General features: G+C 39.5%; 1 protein-coding gene across 1 annotated transcript in view; it reads right to left on the bottom strand.

Annotated features, from left to right (window-relative positions):
- Positions 1–185: 185 nt before the first annotated feature.
- LOC116048947 (microtubule-associated protein 4) overlaps positions 186–19,684 on the bottom strand; it is a 155,312-nt gene continuing 135,813 nt past the window's right edge. The window contains 9 exon segments of the mRNA XM_035998263.1: positions 186–5,316; positions 5,594–5,786; positions 9,136–9,248; positions 9,677–9,758; positions 10,644–10,736; positions 12,630–12,686; positions 13,253–13,554; positions 15,417–15,479; positions 15,616–15,790. Of these exon segments, the coding sequence (XP_035854156.1) occupies positions 5,309–5,316; positions 5,594–5,786; positions 9,136–9,248; positions 9,677–9,758; positions 10,644–10,736; positions 12,630–12,686; positions 13,253–13,554; positions 15,417–15,479; positions 15,616–15,790 (1,086 nt within the window). The 3' untranslated portion in view covers positions 186–5,308.

A 19,684-nucleotide genomic window follows, 5' to 3' on the forward strand; every position in this document is an offset into this window, starting at 1 on the left:
TGAAGGTTTTTTTTGTATTCGTGGAAGTTGTTTTATATTTAAAGATTTCACGCAAATAATATTTAGACAAATTTATCTCCACACAAGGATTTAGCTCTGTGCAATACAACCTAAGATTAGCCCACTGAAAACACCTTCTTTAACATTTCTGAAATTGTCTGAAACAAAAGAAAGTCAAACACAAATGAGAGTTTTAGTCTGTTTTATTTCATGTTCAATAATCACATCACTAATTAACAAGTAATCACAATAAACACTTTTTTCCAAACCAAAAAATAAAATTCAAATTAATGAAAAAAACAACACAAAAAACAATGAGGAGGTTCTGTGAATGACATAGTAAGTCTACCTAACACATCCCATTGTTGTTTTTCAGCATGCTCTGCAGGTACAGTAGGTGTTTATTAGATAGTGTTACTCTTGCGTGAGTGCAGTGGCGGTAGATGAAGCTCTAGCTACAACACTCCTTGGATAGATTACTGAGGAGCATTTTGGACACAAGCCAAACCTGACAACTACAGTTAGTTAACCTTAGAGAGGTCTCGGTGTTTGTGACTCTCCAGGGCATGTTGCTGCTATTTCAGTGCTATATGTAGCAGCCAATATGTTTGATATACAGTGCTCCCAAATTACAGGCCTACACATTGACCTTTACACTTAGCGCCTGCTTGAACAACAAATTCTCTTTTGCCCACTGTGATATACGTACAGTGTCATGTGTTTCAGGTATGTTAACTTTAGTCCGCTTGGTTCTTTTATCATATGAAACTGCACGTCACTGTGTCCTGAATGAGAAGTTTACCGGATAGTCCGAACATTATTCTTATTCGCTTAAGACTGGGCTTGCAGGCATGATTCAATAGTGTATCGGGATAATTGTGCACTACAAATTTAAATTAAAAATGTATTAATTAAGGTCTATGTTGCCAGTTCAACATTGCTGAATCAGGCTGCCAGTACAGCGCTTTAAATCAAATGATATTTAATAAGATAATAAAGACTTTCTAAGTGTTGTTTTGGGGTTCAAATCTTGTCTTGCACATCCTTGAAAAAAACTCCAGGACAGTTTGTGAAACTGGCTGTCACAAATCCAAGGTGTAATCCCTTCAACCACCCCAAGGCTACAGGAACACAACGATAAATACATATACAAAAGTGTTGCGTCTTTAGTACAGTATATCTCAAAAGACATTCTTTCACTTCAGTGGACCCTTTCTAACGAAAAAGGCAGACTTTTTCAATTCATACTAATAATCAGAATAATAATCATAATAGTCATGATAAAACGCTCCCTTCCCTCATAACCAATAAAAGGAGAAAAAAAAAGGACAATGGACATAAAAGCTGTTCTGAACAAACTTTGAAACCCCCGCCCACCAAACCTCCCTGATGCTGTTGTCATACTGTGTTTTGTTCTTTTTTAGGGTCATAAAGAGTGCATCAACTATAAAATATGTATATACATCCGTGTGCATTCTCAATTGCAGTGGTAAGGAAAAACTATGGGGCAAGAGCAAAGCTCAAACGTGGTTGTGGACAGGCACAAGAAAATATTTTGCTATGTGACAGCTGTGGCACAAACAAAGCAATTTAACTATTTGATGACATCTGCTCTTTTAGCAACACTCAATCCTCAACCGGCAGAAAAGAACTCCAACATCTGCATGTCAAACATTCCCACTTTCAGAAGACATTAATGAGAAGTTATTGCGCTTTTTATAAAACTGGATCTTCTGTAAAAGGCTTTTGTTTTCTTTTAAAAAATTTAAAGGGATTCCAATACAAAACAAAATAATGACTGAATCTGAATTGAACTGTTTAATGATTCAACAGTAGCGGGAAAATAAGGGCACTGTAACTCAGTTTATTACTCTATTCATGTCATCACGTAAAATCTCATTCATAATTGAGCTATTTGGGATCACTTGTTCATAGAGGGGTGTTTATTAACACGTGTTGCCTGTTAATCAAATACTAACACTCCATCACAGTGAGCCCTCTTTGATATATTAAAGCATTAAGGTGCAATTTAGTTATGTCAAAGCTTCTTAACGAATCTTTGCTAAAGTGACAATTTGAATAGGAAAGAATCGGAGTGTCTCATCTTGTCTCTAGGGGGCGGTCAATGGAGCTTTGGTCTTAAACCTGAATTTAAAAAAAAACAAATGTCTGCAAAGGCATTTGCCATTATCGCACTTGCTTTTCATTATTTGAAAGAATTGTAAAGAAGATGAAGTTTGCAAGTAATTTTATCCTATTTTACTAGATATCTATAACTAGCGCTGGCTATTAAAGTTTGATTGGTATCAACCGAAATGTGTCAATAGCACCAAGTATGGAGAAGTTAAACCAAATGTTGGCATCACATTTTTGTTCAGATTCATAATCTTCTTTACCTATTATTTGATTCAATGTTTTCATATTTAAATCAAAATTTAGATTTTAGAACTGTGTTTTACTTAGGCAAAGTCTTATATGGCTGCTCGTGTTTAGAAAATATTTAACATTTGAGAAGTTTGGCTTCTTCTGTTAAAGGAAAGAAGGTTTTTGTAAGCTTTGTAAAGCTGCAAGAATCAATATTTTTTTATGAATAATGGGCCAAATGACTTTAGCATCTTCCAGCTCACTGTTTTGGTTTTACGTGCCACAATTTTACCGTTTGGTTCAGTCTCACCTCTCTCATTAACCAATGTTCCAGCCACATCAGGCAGCGAAAAGGTTCTGACAAACCCAAAGTCGGCTACCTGCCTAGCACCAAATGGCTTAAAAGCAGACAGACAAAGTTAGCAACTAGATGGTGAACACAGTGGAGCTTTTTGCAGCACAAGACAGATATTTCCCTCAGGAGTTGGTAAAGACCAAACCAAAGGAGAGGGAACATTAGACTTACATTCAGAAGGTTGACAGAGACACAACTCCAAATAAATGCTAATGTTGCTCTGTGTCTGCTGGACAAAAAAAGGCAATAGACTGTTTGCTAACATGTTTGCCATAACAACTTCATAAAGTTATAATACGTCTATTTCATGTTTACAGCTTTTTTTGGCTGCCTCCAAAAGGCCAAAAAATGATGCAGGTTTAAGATGTCCACAAAAGTATGTTTTCCTAAAATAAACTTCTGTCATCCATCTTTGTATTTTTGAGCGATGGAATCATTAGTATACAAATCTGCAACTAGTTTGAAGCGGAAGAATTAATGATGAAACTAAAAGGTGAAACAACAACCATCAGAAACCAGCTCTATCTGTCCATTGGTGATAAAAGTCATAATTTGAGTAACCACACATCAACGGTCTAGGATTGCCCCAGAGATATTCATATGGTACCAAACCACAACACTTTGAGTCATAATGCACAAAGGCTTTCAGCTCTGGGCATGATACTATATAATCTGGCCATGCATTATAAAGGCAATTAGAGGCAACTGTTGCTACAGAGAAGAGTATAAAGCCACATGATGTTCCACTGCCAATAATTCAACAAGAAAAGTGCCGAAAATATTTTAGAGATGTTTTTGTATTTAGCTACTGCCGACCAACATGCTACCATAACCCCTTATAGAAACACCTTAAATGCAACAACAACCATGGCAACACAACTACCAAGACAGCTTGATTTACAGAATGTACTTAAAACAACAATACCAGGTTGCCCCTAATGTTTTATGTCAGTTTTGTCAACTATGCTATTCTCTTTGTCTGAGCAGTTTTAGGCATTAGCCTGCGCCGTCCTCGTTTACTGTAGTTTTCAGGTAAGAAGGACAGGAGGCACGTACGAGACACACAGCTTCTTTGACTTCAGAGATCTTCCTCATCTCCATCTGGACTGTATGCTTAGTTAAAGCTTTTCTACTTAAGCAAACTTCCCCAATTGCATTTCAAAAACTTTCAGGTTTCAACCTCTTGCCAAGCACACCTAAAATTTCTTTTTTGTTCACCTTTCTAGCAACACCTCCTTTCTCACTTTCTTCCTCTGTCTGAATATTTTCTGTGTGTCTTGGTTTACAAAAACCTGTGCGTGTTTTCAAGATTTTCTGAGTGCTCGGAAAAAAGACTGTTCACTGTATTGCTTACACAGGAAGAAACATGAAGGAAACAATAAATAAATAAAACCTTGTTTTACAATCGAGAAACTAGGAGGAAAAGAAAAACTTAAGAAAGACAAGAAATAAGATCCGAACAGAACACCAAAGCTCATTTTTACACAGTTTTGTCACTCAAACACATCATCACAAACACAGAGAATAAAGAGGTAAACAGCCTAAAATGGTTCAAACAGCCTACTTGTTGTTGTCTACTTGTTTGTATGGTAAATGATGATAGTGAAGAGAGAGGAAGTGATATAGCAGATAATATGGACAATGAATTACTATGATGTTATTGAAGCAGAGAGTAAGTGGTTATTGGGAACAAACAGCCCCTAAAGTCACAAGGAAAATAGAAGCTATGTGTGTGTCATAGGAGTCATAGATGAGTCCAAGATGGTTTCTACGCTGCTCAGTTGACAAATGAAGTGATTGCTGCTTATTTGGTGTGTGGAGGTGAGATGATGCAGGGTCAGAGTACACCGCCAGGCTGAGGGTAAAGAGGATCCCAGTGAAACCCACTGATTCCAGGTCAGCCAGCTTGGGAAGACACAATCAAATATGTGAGAAAACCTTCCCCTTATTTCCCTTCACATTGATTCCCACCAATCTTAGTCTATACAGTCCCTTCAGCCAAATATGGGGGGGGGGGGGTAGCTATGGCGCATGATGATGAGCTTAGATGTGAGAGAGGAGGCATAATACTAGAGTGGCATAACTATTGGATGATTCAAAAATTTGCAATGAGAGATTTAAGTTAAAAGGGGTTTTCAGGGCTTGATGGGGGCAAGAAAGGTAAAGATCCCTTTAGGGAGCCGTTGACCTCCCCCCCTAAAGATGCATCAAGGAAGGGGCAGAGGGGGAGCTGACACAGCCTGCAGAAGCCAACGATTCAATGAGGGAGACACTGCGAAGAGCCGGGTGATGGTGGTGGTTTTGATGTAGAGAATGGGAGGAACCGTGTGGGTGGGGTCTGTTGTCATCCTGGGGGGCTGGCCAGGTGATGATGTCGGCGCCGTGGTCCGTGCGAGAGCGAGCATTCTCGCGGAAGTTGAGCTTGAAACACTCAATCTGCAGCAGAAAGGTTGGAAAGAAAGGGGCAGAGAAAGAGGGGGAGGAAGTAAGGGAGAAAGAAAAAATATAGATAGGAGAAGGTGGGGAGGGGGAGGAAGTGATGTTTTGTGGGGAGGGTGTTGAGATGAGGAGGGCAGAGGGATAGTAGAATTAGATGCCTGTAAGATAAGAAGTCAAAAGATGACGGTGTGATCAGGGGCTTTAGACTGCAGACATCACAAGCACTGCACAGACAAAAATACAGGTTTACATTCAGTGCAGTCACAAAGACAATTTATCTTAGTCAGAGAGAAAAAAGTAAATTCCACAGACTGGTAACAGGATATCGCTGGGCATCATTGGCTTTTTCCGGTGCATCTCCTCCTTCCGTGTTTGCTACATAGGAATCAAACCCTGAACCGACAGCAGATGAGGCTGGCACACACACAAACTTACTTGTCTCTGGGATGCGTGCGTCCAGAGCCTGGGGCTCCCGGAGGCCCTCACTATCACAGGGAACCCCCTCCTTCAGCCCATTCTCCTGGGCAGCAGGGCTCCCTGCCTGCCCCGGCTCAAAGCCTGGGGCTGGGGCCGTGGTGCCACTCAGGGGAGTCCCATTCCCCTCAGTTGTCTCCTGGGCCCCCTCAGCCTAGAAACACATAGCAGGGCGTGTCAATTGGTGGGGATGGGGATGGAACAACCTGGCTCCAAATCTTATAAACCTACATTTGTTGTTACTTGTGAAAGACAGAATACAGTTCCGTATGTATTGATTTACAAATAATTCAGGTAGACTGTAATTGTAAAACCAAGAGCCAGGTTTCTGCCTGTTAAAAGGAAGTTTTTCCTCTCCGCTGTCGCACCAAATGCATGCTCTTGGGGAAATTGTTGGATCTCTGTAAATTATAGAGTGTGGTCTAGACTTACTCTATCTGTAAAGTGTCTTGAGATAACGTCTGTTGTGATTTGACACTATAAATAAAATAAAACTGAACTGAATTAATTGCAAAACTCTGGCGAGAAAACATTAACAGATTCAGAGCCAGACTAAGGTGGAGGGAGATGGAATTACAAAAAAATTAAAAAAACTTGAGTTTATAACGTACAAATGAATGCAATGATGAAAAGCAAATTGTAAATTCAAGCACATCATATCAAAAAAGCAGATGCAAAATGTAAAATGTGTAGAAATGTTTTTCTTAGAAACACAGCAAATGTCAAAATATATCAGACAAACAAAACCCAAGAACAACCTGATAAATACACAATCAAAGAGACTTGAATGGCTTTACACTTAACGCACTCCTGCAGAAGTAAAGAAGTCTGAGTTATAGCTTTGTACACTGAAATAAGATAAGATAAGATAAGAAAAGATAGACTTTATTAATATCACACTGGGGAAATTCCTGTGTTACTGTGTTAAATTATTTTCTTTATTTCAACAAATCCCATGCAGAGACCCAAACTTCCCTTCCCTGACTTTCTCTGTGGCACTCAGTCTCTGTCTGTGGCATTGGTTCCTCCTGATGGAAGGAACCAGTGTGCTTTGTCTGTTCAAAAATGGCTCATAAATACTTTCATTTTCAAAAAGAGCTGGGCACTGTAGATTTTAGCAAAGTTCACTCAAACAGGAGGAAAAAGTGTATTTGTCGGGGGCTATTTTTAGCTTAAAACATTTTTGGTTCTCTAGTGAGTATTCGGGGCAGCAGGACAGTGTATGTGGGATTGAGTCCAAATAAAATACAGTGTGTGCGTGCATGCGTGTGTGTGTGTGTGTGTGTGTGTGTGTGTGTGTTTTCATGGTAATGAAGGAACATGTCACCCAGTGTTTGTTTGGTCTTTTCATATAATTTGTTGACAGTAAGTAAAATATAATATATTGGCAGCCTTATCTTCTAAAAAGCTAAACAAGACACCATTAGTTGAAGACTCTTGATAGTGATACATGAGATAGGGTGCAAGCATTGCTTCTCTAAGCCTACACAGTTATAGAATCAAACATGAGATATTGTATGCATGGTAAACTGTCTTTCCAACAAACACAAATAAAAGTAATAGCATGTTTCAAAGCTCTACACTTCATCAGTTTAAAAATAGACTTCAAGTTAACACTTATCAAAAAGCTATCAAAAAGCATAATGCTCTCTCAGACAGGTTATTATTATGCGAATGCTATTTTTAGCTGTCCTTATGATTATGCATCTTCTCTAGTTTGGAGGGTACAGATGACAACTGGACATGCATAACAGTGTGTGAAGATGAGAATGTGAGTCAAGGATGGGTTCATGCAGTGATCATGACACACAGATAAGCTGGCATAGGCTGAGGGGACAGGTGACATCATTTGATGACAACATTTCTGATCAATTTGCCCAACATGTCTTTTCTTTCTATAAGTTAGCAAGCCCGTCCCACACAATAACCCAACCCATAATGTGACTTCAATCCTTTTTTAACTGTTTATTTTTGTATTTGAGAAATCTATGATCATCATGTCAAAATCCTTTCTCAATGCCTGTCTTCTCCCATTCTCTCTCTAAACGTGTTAGACAGAGCTGATCTGAGTTTTGCCCTGCAGGGAGGCATTCAGACAATTTCACAACAGAAAGACAAAAGTTCAGGAGAAAGGGAGCCTATTGCAGGTGTAGAGGGTTGAGGTGGCTTATGACAGGCTGTAATCATCACTATAATCAGGGATTGTAGCTCAAAAATCCAGAGTTCTCGCAAGAGCACAATTTGAATTTGCTCAGTGAGTCACTCTGGCATTGAGTAATGATGCTCATTAACTATGTCCTTGTAGCTGTGCTGCATCAATCACATCAGGATCAGCTGTTCCACGGTGAAGAGGTCAGCTGTTCCACCCCGGTGAAAAGCCCTATTGTTACTAAAATTATCCCTCTCTTCATCCCACACCCCAAACATGACATACAAAATGTCGTGCAACAGAAACAACAACCAGATATATTGATAAGCTAGCATTTTATTGTCATCGCAGTTTGCTAACAGGGGGTGCTGCAGCACCTCCAGCACCCCTACTTCCCACGCCCCTGAACCAATCTGGATTTAGCAAAATTAGAATCAGAACATAATGACAGTTGGTGGGTTGTTTGTTTAATGTCAAATGAGTTTTTATTTTTCAACTAATTATTTGCTTATTTAGTCATGGATGTATATAGAGAAATATGAAGGCTTTGAGTAGCTCTTTAAAGAGTAGAGCTATTACTTTACTTAAAGTGATAGTCTTGAGATTTTCATCTAAATGAATGTCTGTTAAAGTCACTAACTATTGCCAAATTAGGTGACCCAATGGAAGAAGTAGTAAAATGTGGTCTCTCATTCTGGGCAATAGGTCATAAACTTACAAAACACAGTAGAAGTAGTAGTACTTTGTATAAGCAACCATTGGAGAAGTATTTTATAGATAGATAGATTAGACCTTATTGTCCACCTTGGTGTAAATTAGTTCTTGGCTTCTTCAAAACATTAAAACACAACCATGACACATGTTATCAATCATTAAACATTCAACACACTATGTAGACCACCAATCAGAAACTACTCAGAGTATATACGCAGTCGTACATGTTTTATATTCATAGGAGAGATTAAATAATTTGGTAATAGACTGCTTTCATTTGAACACATTGGCTCAACTGCATTTCCTGTATATAATAATGAAGGTGAGTCGTGCAATGCACACTGTTGCCATAATGACTAACTCAAGTAGATGCCACTATCAGTGCACTGCAATTAGCATTGGACACAACGCTCCAATACTTGTAATGTGTAATCTGTAATGAAGTGTATCTGAATATTTATTTGCTTATGTACCATGAAACCTGATTCATCTTCATTGTGATTGGCTGGCTCATAAAATGACTTCTGATCTTAATTGCACAAAGTGCCCTGATCTGCATTCATTTCCAATTAACAGGAATGTAAAAACAAGTTTATAGTATACGCAGATTGAAAGATGTCTTCATGCGTGATAATCTCACCTTGATGCCTCCTCCACCAGGTGAATGGCTCAGGTTGTCCATGGAACCCACTTTAGGCTGAGCCTTTTCCCTAAAGCTCACTTTGTGGGACTCAATCTTCACGACACCACCGCCTGCAGCAGAAATGGATAATCAGTCTGATAATGCTATTTTATAGTTTATTTATATGGTCAATTCTGAAGAGCTGCTAAACTTTGTTTTGTTGTCTAAAAATGACATGACAATAAGAATTTATTCTATTCTATAATCATACATGTGCATGGACACAAGCTTCCATATTAGTGACACTGGTGATAATGCTATCTAAATTAAATACACTTAATACAAACAGGGTGGATAAGTTGAATCAAAAACTCTCTCTAACAGTATAACCTTAATGAAGGATTGTTTTACTAGACTGCAGTGTTAGATCTAGGTGGACCTAATTAACTGCCAACCTAGTGTACATAGAGATAGACCATCCAACAGCTTTTAAGCACCATGCATTTAATAAAATGATGGATCAAATACAGTAGGGTCTAAACTCCATTTCCCAGCTCACCAGGCTTGTGCTTGATGTTGTCCTTGGAGCCGCACTTTGATGTCACCTTACTCACATCCACCTTCTTGTTGAGTATCTGCACCTGTCAAATGTCACACAAGCCGTTTATCACAAGTGTCCATTGTACAGGGACACGGGTCCTTTGATGGTTTGATTTTTTAAGGGCTATTTCTTCTTCAGCTGCACTAAAAGCCCCATTTACACCTTGAATTATCCCCACCAGGATGAATCAAGTGGTGGAACATGATCTGTCCTCCATATTGTGGCAATTATGATGAAAAAATCCCCAAGACAAATTCAGATTCAAGGTCATGCTGTTTCCGTTACAATGTGATGCTGCTGAAATGAGAATTCAGACATATTGCAAAGACGTGTTTGCCAATACCAATCACCAAAAAAAAAAATGCTCAGGACAGGACAGCATCATTTCAGAAAACCAGATATCCCAAATGTACCTCTCTGTGATGATACTTCTAATAGAACCAGACACTTTTAACAGAGACAAAGCCAATCACAGGCCATTGGTGTTTCTTTGCTAGACTCGTTATTTGTTTAGTAAGTTAGTAACAGGGCAGGACAACACAGGAAAAGTTCAAGGAAGCAAGGGACTGTGAAGCAGGTTCTGGGGAAGGGCTGCTACATTAGGCTTGCTAACATGCTGTCCAATAATTGCCTTGACTTTCAAGGGTCTAACTGAGAACAGCATGAAGCGTTGGTGGCCATAAGTACTGTGGCTTAACTTGAGGAGCTAATTTTTAAGGCTGACACCTTTTGATATACTGTACAACAAGGATTAAAGGCTCTCTTTTTATTTGATTATTTTTCATTTTTAGGAGCAAAAAAAGAGATGGAATTATAATATTTCTTCTTTGCTCTCTTGGTCCTTCTAGCAATTTTATCAGGCCAAATTTGTTGGACTAATTGGCTGATGCATATGAGCTCTGGTTGTAGGCCAGGCAGTACTTACATTCCCTCCACCAGGAACATGCTTCAAATTGTCCTTGGAGCCCAAGCGTGAGGCGACGTGGCTGAAGTCCAGCTTTTTGGAGACTATCTGAACCTATATGGACACAGCATAGCAGCAAGAGGGAAGAGGAGAGCATGGGAGGGGAGGGGATGCAAAAAGAGAACAGAAAAGAGGAAAAGAAAAGATAACGGAAGAGGATAAAAAAAGAAAAGAGAAGGGGAGAAGAAGTCACCGTCACAGGCAGGGTTAGAAAGGAAAGGACAGAAGGATGGAGCGAGGTTCACCTGGGCAAAGTCGAACAAATCTGCAAATATTTGAACTATCTTTATATCAACTGCTGGGCTGTTTAGCTGGTAAATTGAAATAGTGACAGTGACAGAAATGCAAAGAGAAGGCAAGGTATTCGAATGTTTCGCCCAAGTCTGGCGAAAATTTAAGCAGAAGCTACTGAATGCCACACAAATACTACTTTATAGAGCACACATAACATATAAACATGTGTCCAGGAACTGTTATTAACACAGATTGACAAGTGACAAAAGCGACATTAATACCGTAGTTTAATGACGGGTTAGACTGTTAGATGTTAAAGACCAAACATGACACAGAAAACATTCTTGATCCAAATGAGTTTTTCACAATTGTGGCAAAACTCATTACACTCAGTCACTCACTCACTCAGTCACTCACTCACTCACTCAGTCAGTCACTCAGTCACTCATTTGTCAGCTGTGGACCACAGCTCAGTGCCATAATAGTAATATCCCTGATCTCAAATGACCAACCAGCAGGAGTCGCTAGTGCAGCAACAAGGATGTGATACCTCATCGGCGTCCTGCAGATGAACACTGCCAGTTGTGTGTGATGGGGAAGCACCACTGCTGGGGGACTGTAGTAGTGGCCCAGTTGTACCAACATCACAAATTGTTATATAGAAATGCACCGACTACAGTACAATACTGTAAATTAGGGATTAGAGGGTTGACTGATTTTCATTTAAGTGAGACACTACTGCTAGCTGTTTACTACGTCAGGGCATGTCACTACTGAAATAATCATTTGCAGCACTTACAATAAGAAAAAACACTGTATTTGGCTCTACCACTTAACTATAGTAGGTAGACTGGACACATTTTGGACATGTGCCCTTTAACATTTTACAGGCACAAAACAGATTTTAAAGGAAAAGACAAAAGTCGGGAATCCTCGCTTTCTCATCTTCTTGGAATAACACACAGTAAATGAAAAACTTTTTTAACCCTATGGCTTCAAATCACATGCATGCTGCAATGTTTCAAATGTTATTGCCTTGTTTTCCATTCTTTTCAGAACACCTAAAAATCCACTTACTTGAGTTATATAACCCAACAAATAAACATTGTGTCTGATTTAATTATTGTTTAAGTTGTAATATCGTTGTGTTTGTAAATGCATTACCAAACAAGTATATTGTCTTTACAATTTTACAAATTTTCTTTTTCAATCTTTACATGTCTTAAATCATCGATTTTGCAGTATTGTCAGTCTAGCATGACGTTAGTTATGTGAACTTTTTCTCTTGAATAACTATTTGAATGGTTTCTGGCACTTGTTGAATTTGAATAATCTGTTTTAATTTGAAGTTATACATTTCAATAGAGACTGTATGCATTGTAAATGGCTGAACAGTACCCTGGAAGGAGACTAAAAGCTGGAGTTTGCTTCAAATGGAGCCTTTTTGCATTACGAGATTAATGGAAGCAATGGCTATCCTAAATAGCCACTAAGTGGTTTGAAACTGTGTATATACTGTACATTTGAAAATGTGATAGTACAATATGCTTTTATTACTCAAAAGTCTGTGGATAGTCATTAGTGCAATGTATTAAAAACCAACAGAAAATATGAAAGGTGGTAAAAAGGAAATAGCAAAATATGTCTGAACAGAAAAGAGAGGTGGGAGGTTGAGTATGTGGTGATGGTGGGGAGGATAGGGAGGGAACTCACTTTGCCCTGGCTCGTTTCTTTGGAGACAACGCCCCTGCTCTGAGAGGCAGATGACACCTGGGGAGACAACCCTGGGTCAACAACAACACCTCATAACAAAACACAGGAAGAGGAGAAGGTGCAGGAGGAGGTGCAAAGAATTATGTATGAGGGCGGAGGATGAAAATGAGGAAGAGAAAGGTACTAAACTCAGAGAATGGGTAAAGTGGTAGTAAATGAACATGCAGAGGATTGAGTAAGAATTGTCAAACCAAGCAAATTAACAGAGCCAAAGACAATGAGAAAGAAGATGCAAAAACGTATGGACTGTATTTTACTGTAGCTGATGAGCTCAACGTACTAACAACTTTGCGCATTATGCTTACATGCTGATAGCTGGTCATATTTACAGTATAGATTAAGTGGTGTGTATACTGTTTATTATTTCAAGAGAAGAGCTTCAGAAAGAAGTTTATAGAGTAAGTGAGGAACAACAGGAAGTCAGTGTCACATGTTAAATAGGGCTAGAGGCTAAACTGCCAGCTTATTTGATGGGTGGCCAGTTTCAGAAAATACAAGCTATCAAAAGCAAAACACCCACCTAGAGGTGTGAAAGCTGCAGATGAAGCCACAATAGGACCTACCTTCCCTCCTCCAGGCTGGTACTTCATGTTGTCGGTAGAGCCAATCTTAGAACGGACGTTACGGATGTCAGAGGCCGGTGCTGTGCTGGGGCGAGCTGTGATCCTAGAGGTGGTGGTGGCGGTTATGGTTGAGGAAGTGGCCCGGGGGGCTCGGGGCACCATGGGTTTCTTCTCTGGTACTGTACCAGTGGTGGAGGAGGTTGTGGCCGGTTTGGCTGCTGTGGTTCGAGTGCGAGAGGCAGCGGTGGAGGAAGCAGTGCTGCGGGTGGTGCTGGTGGTGGTCTTGGGCTTTGTAGAGTCAACTGGGAGAGAGAGAGAGGAGAGTTATTCATAGCTTTATAGTGTTTAATTGCAAAACTATCCATTATTTGAATGGTCTCACTTAAGGGAACTGGGACAAAATGTCACTTTATGAGTTTTTTAACATTAATATAGTTCCCCCAGCCTGCCTATGGTCCCCCAGTGGCTAGAAATGGCGATAGATGTAAACCAAGCCCTGGGTATCCTGCTCTGCCTTTGAGAAAATGAAAGCTCAGATGAGCCGATCTGAAATCTTCCCTTTATGATGTCATAAGGGGAAAGGTTACCTCCCCTTTCTCTGCTTTGCCCGCCCAGAGAATTTGGCCCGCCCATGAGAAAGAGAGAGACATTATGACTTGCAAACGAGCGAAGCATGGCAGTTGGTCAAGGCCACACCGCCACCCTCCACCTTGCCCCCCCCCCTCTCCTCCTCAATGGCATTTAAAGCTACAGACACAGAAATGGCACATCCTAAGGAAAGCTCATTGTGGGACTGGCTCTAGTGGCTGTAATTCTGCACCAAGGCTGAATTTCAGGAAAGAGACTTCAGATACAGTATTAGGGGACCACTAAGGTCTATATAAAAGAGTCTTCAGATACATATTAGGGGACCACTAAGGCCTATATAAAAGAGTCTTCAGATACATATTAGGGGACCACTAAGGCCTATATAAAAGAGACTTCAGATACAGTATTAGGGGATCAGTAAGGCCTATATAAAATATACTTCAGATACAGTATTAGGGGACCACTGCTCCATTTAAAGCAAAGATCAAAACACCCAAAGGTGATGTGCTTAGGACTGGAAATGATTTTAAAGTAGATTATGTATTCAGAAACTCACTCACTCACTCACTCACTCACTCACTCACCTCTTCTTTCATCCACATAAATTTTAACATTGGACTTACACCAGTCTTTTGACAGCTCTGTCTTGCTTTTGTATATTTGAGAAAACAATGTAAATGTAAGTATCTCAGCCACTAAAGAATGCCTGGGGGTGACTTATAAAGTCATTCCTTCCTCCAACCTTCTACAGTCAAATTGTATTGAAACATACCCTTCCACTTCTTGGTAACAAACAGCTTACACTTTTATCTCTTGGTGGTTTGAGTGAATACATTTCAGAATTCTTCAGTTCAGCATGCTAAGCCACGTTGCGCTTAAAATCTGTCAATTCAATTCACTTTGCTATATGTCAGCTTTTTCTTAAGAGTGCTGCATGCTGAACCATGTGCCCAGCTGTCAATCCTCCCTGAGAGCCTTTGCTATATCTCCAGCTCCTGTTAAGACATGTTTAAATGAGAAAATCCTCCCGCTGTATCAGCAGGAGCTGTAAACTCCTGTCAACAGCAAATGGACAGTAATCCACAGACTGCTGTGGTGAAGGTTTTTAACTCTTCATGGCCTTTCAGTGAGCCTGCCCAGCATTGTCATGCTTGGACAGTGTGTGTTGCAATGTCACAGTCCTGCTGACAGCTCTCCTGTTGCCAAAATGTAAACTAATCTGTCAACAGGAGGAGTAAAGCTTAACTGTATAGGAAGAGAGAGAGGGGAGGCAAAACTGAGGAAAATATTACAGAAGAGCAGAGTGGAGAAGAAAGAGGACAGAAATATATGCGAAGAGCAAAAGCAAAGGTGGAAGGAGAGCACTGCAGTGCCAGGTCAGACAGTAGTCAGAAATAATGGCACCAGGATTTTATAAAATACTAAATTCTAGCTATTATTAAGATAATTTCCCTGGCTGTGGCTATGTAAAATGTTTCTGTAAAACCTGATTACCAGAAGCTACACATTTTAGTCAGATGTGAGAATCAGCACTTGCATTTATCCTATCTGACAAGTGAAGGGAGTGCTGTAATACCTGTAGAAGTCTTCAGAGTGCTGGACTTCTTCTCCTCTCCTGATTTGCTGTCTGTCTTGGAGGCTGAAACACAGATGGTGAGTGTGTAGTTGCAAGCATTGAGAGCTATACAAAATACTGATCATCAAAAACGTGTGTGTGTGTGTGTGTGTGTGTGTGTGTGTACAATTATATCTCTGTGTGAGCATGTCTGTCGTACCCAAAGGCTTTTTGGCTGCAGTGGTAGTAATGGTGCGAGTAGACGCCGTCGTGCGCACTGATGTTGCAGTTTTACTGGCTGCTGTGCTAGTAGTTCCATTTTTGGTGGCAGCAGTGGAGCCTGTTGAGGTGGCAGTGCTGGCCTTTGGAACGAGGGGGCGCTTCTCTGTGGTTGTCTGAGGAGAGGAAGAATAATTAACACCGGAGATGTCAGGTGAAGAGAGAACGAAAAGATTGATGAATGAAGGCAAACACTGTCAGCAGCAGTAAATTCTACGAATCAAAGAAAACCATCATCAACAAATCAAATGCTAACGTGGGTCATAATAAAATCTTCTGTATGACTGGCTGCTGTCATTAGCTCAGGCAAATGGTCAGTGACTTCACTGAGAAATTCAGGTCAAAGATGTTTGCCCCAATGTGTGTAACATGTAGACGCTCCTTGATGATTGCACATTCAGCAGCACATTTCCCCCTCATAACCCCTACGATGATGCCACGCTCCACATAATGCTGAGCCATCCAGCAACAAGCTGGCCATACTGAACTGAGTCACTCTGCACCCCTGGGCGCTGAGAGGCTAAATAAAGGCTGATCATTTATAGGTTGTGGTATCACGCTGGTTGCAGTTAAGAAGGCTGATGAGCAGAGCCAAACCGAATCTGGGGATTTCTTTTAATAGTTTTCAGCCGTGATCCAGAATTTAAATCTGCAGAATTTAGCGGACTGTTTTTCTGCTTGGGATAGAGATGTGTTAACATTCTGAGTTTTAATTTAATGTTTTAACTCGTTTAAAATCTGCAAAACATTGTGCGGATTTTTGCATCCGCAGATTCCCTGTGGCCCTGCTGATGAGTCTTTTAAGAGAAGAGAGCATACATAAGTGACATAAGGTAATCAATGACTCTGTAGGACTTGCAAACAAAAATGTCCAGTTTTAGAGCTTTGTCCTTACAGCAGACAAGACCTGCAGCCAAAGTAGTATGATATTGATCCTGTGACACTTATCTCATCAGGCAAGTGTTTACATGGCATGAAAAAGTTGACCCACAGCTCTAATCTTTAATACATTTTCACCTTTATTGTAGACTTTGAAGTGTAAATAGAAACATGAAACATAGGGTGAGAGAGAGGGGTTAGTCATGTAACAACAGGAATTGAACCGAGAATGTTTAATTTATGTGGTATGTATCTTAACCACTAGGTCACCAGGATGTCACATTGGCAGTATATGGAAATTTCAATAATAACATAACAGGGAAAAATGAACAACAATCTGTGTATCACTTTGTAATTGCACATTTTACAAAGGGGTTGAAGAGATATAAGTAATATAATAAGCTTTATTATTGGTTAATAGATCATTTACTAATGTTGGAAAAACCACAAGGTAAGTATCTGTTCTGGAGCTTTTAGTCGTACCACATGCTTTTCCTCAGCAGATGAATTTTGCCCAGTGTACATTTCCTTTTTTTCTCACCAAAGTCCATTTATTAGCTGTACTGGAACATTTAAATCCAGATTTAAAATTTTTACCTTTTAAGCTTTCATGGATGTATAGCCCTTAAAGCTTTAGTGTGTAACTTTTTGATATTAACGAACGTCCGTTACATTCAAGCCATTGCCAAATGAGTTGCTACAAAGCTAATTAAGACTATCAGCTCCACACAACTCTCTCTGGATTTCTCAGTATGGCTATGTTCAGAAGATTCCATCATGTTTTTTTAATCCTCCGTGTCCTCCTTGGCTACTAGCAACTGCGTGGAGGAGGGGGGGCTGTGCGCGATCACGTAAGGCTTGTATCATGTGGATGCACCAACAGTGTTATTGTCATTACTTAGAATTCCTCATGGGGGAGACAGAAACTACGCACTATAGCTTTAAAGTCAGGTGAAATACGACTGAAAGCTCCAGAACAGTTACTAAATAGACCTTCTGTTAACTACTGTTTCCAAGGTCAAGAATAGATTTTCCAACAAAATATTTACTTATACTTTATAGATCAGTTATAAGCCATTAATAGGAACAACATCAGGGTTGTAAAACCTCTCTGACTGGTGTTTATCCTCCCCCACCATGACATGTGCTCTTTAGATCATCACTTGAAGGATTACTGTCACTTTATTAATAACTTATTAACAGTTATAATTGCATACTTCAAGGCTTAATGGAAAGTGAGAGGAGGATAAACAGCGACCAAAGGTATTTTTCAACACAAAAAGGGTTATTAATAGCTTGTGGCTCTATAAAGTGTTGGTAAATGATAAATTAATTAATACAACTATTAATAGAAACATGAGCTACAACGTATAAACCAATTGTAAATTATGCTTTATTAGAAAGGGGCACCTATTTCTGTATGAACTGTTAGCCAAAGAAAAGGCACTATTTGTTTCTGAGGTTAGACTACATATGCAGCTTATACTGCAGACCCTAAAGCTGCCCCCAAAATTCATCAGAGTGTTATAATACACAACTGTGAGTCTGTGCATGCTAAAAGGCACTGAGACCAGATGGTCAGGAAAGAGATTTTTTTTTAGCCCCAAAAATAATAAGAGCTAGACATTTAACCCTTGTGTTGTCTTCTCGTCGACCATGCAACTTTCAGTTTTTCTGGGTCAAAATTTTAAATAAAAACAAAAAAAAAAAAAATCCTGTTTTTATCACTTCTCCCGTAGTTCTTTGTCACAATTCAAATTCAGTTGTTTTTACCATGTTTTTGAAACATTATCTGACATTTTTGTCACTTTTTCCGATGTATTTGTCACTTTTTTCAACGTTCTTTTATCAGTTTTTTTCTTCAAATGCTATAAAATTAAATAAAACACCCAAATTCAATGAACGTAGTGAACTAATCATTTATTTTACTTGTGAAGAGCATTGTACTTGTGAAGAGCGTTGTACGGAACCATCCACGTTATTTAGTGACAATTTGGTTGAAAGAAACCATTATTTCTGATATAGAAACTTTTTTGAATATGGGTCAAATTTGATATCCAGGAGGGAGGGTTAATAGTGTTTGGTCAGTTTGGTCACACGTGATCCCAACCCACCATTCTCCAAGATCCTTAAGAAGGTAGTCGCTAATCAGTTATGTGATTTTCTACATAGCAATAGTTTTTTTGATGATTTTCAGTCAGGATTTAGAATGCATCATAGCACAGAGACGGCACTGATGAAAATTACTAACAACCTTTTAACTGCTTCAGACAAAGGACTTATCTCCGTACTTGTCTTACTAGATCTTAGTGCTGCATTCAACACTATTGACCATACCATCCTCTTACAGAGACTGGAACATTTAGTTGACATTAAAAGAATCACACTAAGCTGGTTTAAGTCCTATTTCTCTGATCAATCTCAATTTGTTGTTGTTAACGATGAATCCTCCAGTCACGCTAAAGTTAGCCATAGCGTTCCACAAGGCTCAGTGCTTGGACAATTCTATTCACCTTATATATGCTTCCTCTAGGCAATATTATTAGGAAACACTCAATTAACTTTCACTGTTATGCGGATGACACCCAATTACACCTATCAATCAAGCCAGACGAAACCTAGTCAGTGTTAGCTAAACTTCAAGCATGCATTAAAGATATAAAATCATGTATGACCTACAATTTCCTGATGTTAAACTCAGACAAAAGTTGAAGTTATTGTGCTGGGTCCTAAACACCTCCGAACCTCATTATCTAAAGATATAGCTACTCTGGATGGCACTGCCCTGACCTCCAGTACTACTGTCAGAAATCTAGGAGTTATTTTTGATCAGGATATATCCTTTAATGCCCACTTAAAACAAATCTCAAGCACAGCCTTTTTTCACCTTCGTAACATTGCCAAAATTAGGCACATCCTGTCTCAAAACGATGCTGAAAAACTAGTCCATGCATTTGTTACTTCCAGGCTGGACTATTGTAATTCCTTACTATCAGGTTGCTTAAATAACTCCCTTAAGACTATCCAGCTGATCCAGAATGCTGCAGCGCGTGTTCTGACAAGAACTAAGAAAAGAGATCATATTTCTCCTGTATTAGCTTCTCTGCATTGGGTTCCTGTAAAATCCAGGA

This window comes from Sander lucioperca, chromosome 23 (assembly GCF_008315115.2).
Source record: "Sander lucioperca isolate FBNREF2018 chromosome 23, SLUC_FBN_1.2, whole genome shotgun sequence".
In the NCBI taxonomy this organism is placed as follows: Eukaryota; Metazoa; Chordata; class Actinopteri; order Perciformes; family Percidae; genus Sander; species Sander lucioperca.